General features: G+C 43.6%; 1 protein-coding gene across 1 annotated transcript in view; it reads left to right on the forward strand.

Annotated features, from left to right (window-relative positions):
• The window catches only part of prox2 (prospero homeobox 2), a 53,197-nt gene extending 47,670 nt beyond the window's left edge, over positions 1-5,527 (forward strand). The window contains exons 3-4 of the mRNA XM_070877570.1: positions 502-696; positions 5,342-5,527. Coding sequence (XP_070733671.1) covers positions 502-696; positions 5,342-5,527 — 381 coding nt within the window. The remainder of the gene's footprint in view (positions 1-501; positions 697-5,341) is intronic.
• The last annotated feature ends 473 nt before the right edge of the window (positions 5,528-6,000 follow it).

A 6,000-nucleotide genomic window follows, 5' to 3' on the forward strand; every position in this document is an offset into this window, starting at 1 on the left:
ACACTAAGAGAATCCAGGGATACGGAGATCGGGCTGGAAAGTGGAGTTGAGGTCGATGATCAGCCATGATCTTATGGAATGGCGGAGCAGGCTCGAAGGGCCGTATGGCCTACTCCTGCTCCTACTTCTTATGTTCTTATATTTTACAATATAACACTATATTACAAACAAATATATTGGTAGTAAATCTCATGTGACATTGATAAGGTTTTATAACAATAGGGTGTTATTAACAAAGTGTTATAGGAAGTAAGTGTAACATAGGAAGCACATGATATATACACACACAAGGCTTTAAATATATCACAATATTATATTATTGATTGTGCATGAGATAATTGCCTATTTGTACAATTCAGGAATGTTTCAGATATTTAATATTCATTAGTATACTTTTAATAACTTCAATAACACGCATTTTCAAAAAAAGGATGTATTGTGTGACACAGAGGCAGACTCGAGTTGAACAACCAGCTCCCTTTTTATCTGTTTCACCACCAGTTTAACAGATGCATCACATCTCAACTTATCAAATGGTTCAGCAACTTCCGGGAGTTTTACTACATCCAGATGGAGAAGTTTGCTCGACAGGCTGTAAATGATGGCACGACCGACGCCAATGACCTAAAAGTCACCAGAGACTCTGACCTATACCGTGCCCTCAATGTGCACTACAACAAAGCCAATGATTTTCAGGTCAGTCTTTTACATCCTCTTTCAAGACTTGCATGTGTGTATACATTTAATAGAAAATTGCCCCCATACGACTGACTCGCTTTCTCCATTGCAGTGCGTTTATCCACAGAACTAGCATGGAAATACAGTAACCTTCGGACGAAGGATGGTAGCACAGGGACAACATGCAACATTACGCATGCACGTTTTTTTCCTATTAAAAGTCGGTGAGATGGCTATGCGGGAAATGCAGAGCGTCGCGCGGTTTAAAGGGAACATTGCCTTTCACCATTTACCTTGTCGTAAATCTTTCATAATCTTGAAAATCTTTATTAGATCACCTCTTAATCTCAGCCCTACCTCTCAAGACTCTCCATCACTGTAGCCCCTCATTGCTGGTAACATCCAACTGAATCTGTGCTGCATCTTTTCTATTGTATAGTGGGTGCCCAAAACTGTACACGATACTCCCCACTGTAACCTAACTAAGATTTTGTACAACTTATCTCTAGATATAAAGCCAAGGATTCCATTTCCCTTTAATTTGGCCTTATCCACTTTTGCTTCCACCTGCATTAACTTGTGTATCAGCACTCCAAATTCCCTCTGTTCCTCTACTCCATTTAAGGTGTATGTCCATGCTGGAAATACTCAGCAGGTCAGGCAGCATCTGTGGAGAGGGAAACCGAGCTAACGTTTCAGGTCAATGACCTTTCATCTTTTACTTTGTTCACCTTCATTGCTTTCTGTTTTCCTTCTCGTGTTTCATCAGATATCTATTACCAGTTCTGATGAAAGGTCAACGACCTCCACAGATGCTGCCTGACCTGTTTCCAGCATTTTCTGTTTTTATTTCAGATTTCCAGCATCCGCAATATTTTGCTTTTGCGTAAGGTATGTTTCCTTTCCCTGTTCTCACTTCCAAAGTTCCAAGATTTCTCAAATATTGAACTGCATCTGCCACCTCTCCGCCCATCCTGCTTACTTATTCTATGCCCCCCCACCCCTTGATTTACGATGTTGTTACACATAGGAATCCTTCTTTCCTCTCTGATTTTACCACAAACAATTAAAAATGTACATCTCCAACTCTGACCTGGGAGGTATTGCCTGATACTCTGATATCGTTCCAAAAGAGCAGGCAGATCTTGGTACCTCACTGAGTGGCTAGTTTCTCATGTGTGAGCCCATATAGTGACTGCTTGTAGCCACACCCTATCCTATTATCACCCGACATACAGATATACAACATACTCTCTAGCAGGCTGGCTCACAGATTCTGGGAATAGCTCTGAAATTGAATTAGGGAGACCAAGTATTTTAATAAAATTTGCTCCCAATCCGAGCACCTCCAGCATAGTAAGGGCAGGCCACCTGCTCTCGGGTGCTTATTGGTGCTCCTTAGTCGGCCTCTAGCAGGAGTACAGCAGCAGTTTGGCAGTGACTCTTCCAATGACTCCCCCCATCCCCTATCCCCCCTCCTCCTCCTCACAATGGGGAGGTGTGAACAAGTGGGTCTGTTCAGAACAATTCAGTTTGAATCGGTGTCTGTGGCACATAGATTAAACCCATGCCACTCAACTTTATAGCATTGCCCATTATTACTCCTAGCCGCTCCTTTAGCCAGGGAACTTTGAGGTGTTTACAAGCAGGTATGGAGAGCATTTACTGGTGGCCAAACGCCAGAGTTATCCCACCCACTCCTCACATCAACCCTCCAATATCGAGGTATCTCTCTGCCCCCTAATCTGAGTGCCTTTATCGTCAATTACAAGAGCCACGTTTGATGTCCCCCTCGCCAACGTCGGGCCTGTTACAGGTAACTCACTGTGATGCAGTCATCAAGCAAAGTGTGGGAATCGGAAGCCACGCGATCACACTAAAACAACCCGGGATTAACTGATCCACACGCTTGAGTGGGGCTGACATCAGGATTGGCGCGGGATGCTGAGAAATGAGTCTGTGCATTCTTACAGTGGGAAGTTTGCAGGCGGAGATTAGAATTGTTTGCTTTACCTCAGCGCTAAGACATTCCATTCCCAGGCACTTTGTAAAAGCTGAGAGAGAGAATATCTCTTGCAGAAAGCGTCCCATCGCCCGTGTTGGAACTTCTACAGGAGAAAACATGGGCCGGGGTGAGAGGCTGACTGGCCCTTCTAGCATTTGCTCATTTTGTTTCAGATTTCTAGTATTTTACTGTATTGCATTTTCTCTGATGGTGGGATGCATTCTGTGCAAGAGGGCTTGTTGGCAGAGAGCACTGAACCATGGTGTGGTATCGGGATACCAGTTTGTGCCACACGCAAAGTGCCCTGTTACCACCCACTCACCTGCACCTCCCTGCAGAGAGAGAGAGAGAAAGAAAGAGAGAAAGCAAGACTTGCATTTAAATAGTGCCTTTCACGACAACTGGAAGTCTCAAAGTGCTTTACAGCCAATTAAGTAATTTTAAAGTGTATTCACTGTTGAAATGTGGGAGACGCAGCAGGCAATTTGCACACAGCAAGCTCCCACAAACAGCAATGAGATAATGACCAGATAATTTGTTTTTGTGATGTTGATTGAGGGATAAGTATATATATATATATATATATATTTATAGAGAGAGAGATATTGATAGATATATATAATATATATATCTAATATATATAATATATATATCTTGTCCAATGACTGGATATAGAGTGCTACTGGGCGCAAGTATCTCACCTACTGCGCCTACTCTCAGCAGGAACAGACCGAGAGATAGGAAGGGGAATGTATTATCTTGCATCTTACCAAATCCTACATTTAAAAAAAAACACACACATTTCTATCATTATTTCTAGCAGTTATGTGCTATAACCATAATTTCTTTTTTTAAAGTGTTGTGATTTAACACTCTATCATAGACATAGCTTTCTATCTGTTTGCGCACCATGGTACTGTACCTTAAAGTGCATGTACTATCCTGGTGTTGTTCTCATACTGGCACTGTCCTGTCAATGGGTCATCTATTGGTGTTCACCCCCTCGGCTATGACAGTGAGGCAGGGGGACCTAAAGAGTAGAGGAAGTAGTTTTTCCCTTCCCAAGACTCATTGCCTGCTCTCCTGAAAAACTCGTTGAGTCCTTGCTGAGAGACAGTTCCTCAGGTGCCACTCGCACTCCCATAGCTTACCCAAGTAGCCATTGTTCATGCCTGTCACTTTAATTCTTCGCTCCACTCCCACTCTGACTTCTCCATCCTCGGCCTCTTGCACTGTTCCAACAAAACTCAACTTAAGCTCATGGAACAGCGCATCATCTTTCGATTAGGCACGTTACAGCCTTCTGGACTCAACGTCGAGTTCAATAATTTCAGACCATAAACTCTGCCCCTATATTTTCACATGACTGCTGTTGATGTTTCTGATATTCCCATTTACACCTCTTCCAGACTTTTGTTTCTTTTCTTATCTCATTACCATCTCCTTTTGCCTTGCACCATCATACCTTTTGTCATTTAATCGCTCCTGTCTTCCACCTTGTCACAGACCTTCCCTTTTGTTCTTTTCTCCCCTCCCCCATTCCCTGTCCCTGCACTTGCTTAAAACCTGTTAACATCGCAAACTTTTTCCAATCCTGACGAAAGGCCATCGAGCTGAAACGTTAACTCTGTTTCTCTCTCCACAGATGCTGTCTGATCTGCAGAGTATTTCCAGCATTTTCTGTTTTTATTTCAGATTGCCAGCATCCGCAGTATTTTGCTTTTGTATTCATGCAAAGGCCTTGACAGTCAGCTCTAGTCAGCTATTCAACTTCAGTGCTAATTTCAATCCTGTCCCCTGCAATATCCAGACTTCCAGCAGCAGTCACTAGATAGTGATCAGGAGCAGAAACATTGACTGGTTTTCCCAAATCCTTACCTTAGTGAACTAACAATAACAGTTGCATTTATATAGCGCCTTTAACATTAGTAAAATTGTCCTAAGACGCTTCATATGAACATTATCAAATAAAATTTGACACGAAGCTACATAAAGAGATATTAGTACAGGAGACCAAAAACTTAGTCAAAGAGATAGGTTTTAAGGAGCATCTGAAAAGAGGAGAGAGATAGAGAGGCATAGAGGTTTCGGGAAGAATTCCAAAGTTTAAGGCCTAGGCAGCTGAAGGCATGGCCGCCGATGGCGGGACGATTAAATCGGGGATGCACAAGAGGAGCGCAAAGATCTCATAGGATTGTAGCAGGTTACAGAGGTAGGGAGGGGTGAGGCCATGAAACAATTTTAAAACCAGGATGAGAAATTTAAAACCGACGCATTGATAGATCGGGAGGCAATGTAGGTTGGCGAGCACAGTGCGAGTTAGGATACGGGCAGCAAGTTTTGGATGAGCTCAAGTTTATGAATGGTGGAAGATGGGGAAGGCTGATTGTAGCACCTCTACTGCCACTCCATCTATCTCCACACAGACTGGGGATCAGACCTGGGACCTCCCTGGTCCGTGTGGTTTAGGCCCTCACCGGCTGAGCCATTGAGAGGGCCTAGAGGGAGGTAAGGAAATGAATAATAAATAAAAAGGGGCTGAAGATACAGTTTAAAACGACAATTCACTGGCAGGAAAATGGCTGCTGCTTTGTAGGGTTTTTCCTGCAACCGACTGAATCATCACCCTCGCATTTGCTATTTATTTTCTTTCCTCAGATTCCCAGGAAGTTTTTGGAAGTTGCGGAAGTGACACTTCGAGAGTTTTTTAACGCCGTCTATTCCGGGAAAGACTCGGACCCTTCCTGGAAAAAAAGCATTTACAAGGTGATCTGTAAACTGGACAGCGAGGTCCCGGAGGCATTTAGTTCTATGGGAAACCTGCAAGACATCCTGTATGATTAGAACTGTGGTCTGCACCAGCCTCTGGTGCTGAGGGAGGGGGAGGGGCAGCAGCCTGCTGTGCCGCACATCCTGGTGCTGGGGCACAATTGGAGCTTTCAAAACTGAGATCGATATGTTTTTGTTGGGTAAGGGTATCGAGGGATTATGGAGCTAAGGCAGATAACGGAGTTAAGGTGCAGATCAGCCATGATCTGATTGAATGGTGGAGTGAACTCGAGGGGCTGAATGGCCTACTCCTGCTCCTATGTTCAAAGGTACAAAATGAGCTTCATTGCCTCTCGCCCCCTGCTTCTCCTTCCCTCTTACACACAGCAGATCACATCAATAGGAATAAATCTGTTATACGGGATGAGAATTCCTGTTTGTAAAAAGAATGATTCAGCGGACTGATTGAGGACAGTCCTTTATAAATATGAAATAAAAACAGAAAATGCTGGAAATCTCAGCGGGTCAGGCAGCATCGGTGGTGAGAA

The sequence above is a fragment of the Pristiophorus japonicus genome, chromosome 4 (assembly GCF_044704955.1).
Source record: "Pristiophorus japonicus isolate sPriJap1 chromosome 4, sPriJap1.hap1, whole genome shotgun sequence".
In the NCBI taxonomy this organism is placed as follows: domain Eukaryota; kingdom Metazoa; phylum Chordata; class Chondrichthyes; family Pristiophoridae; genus Pristiophorus; species Pristiophorus japonicus.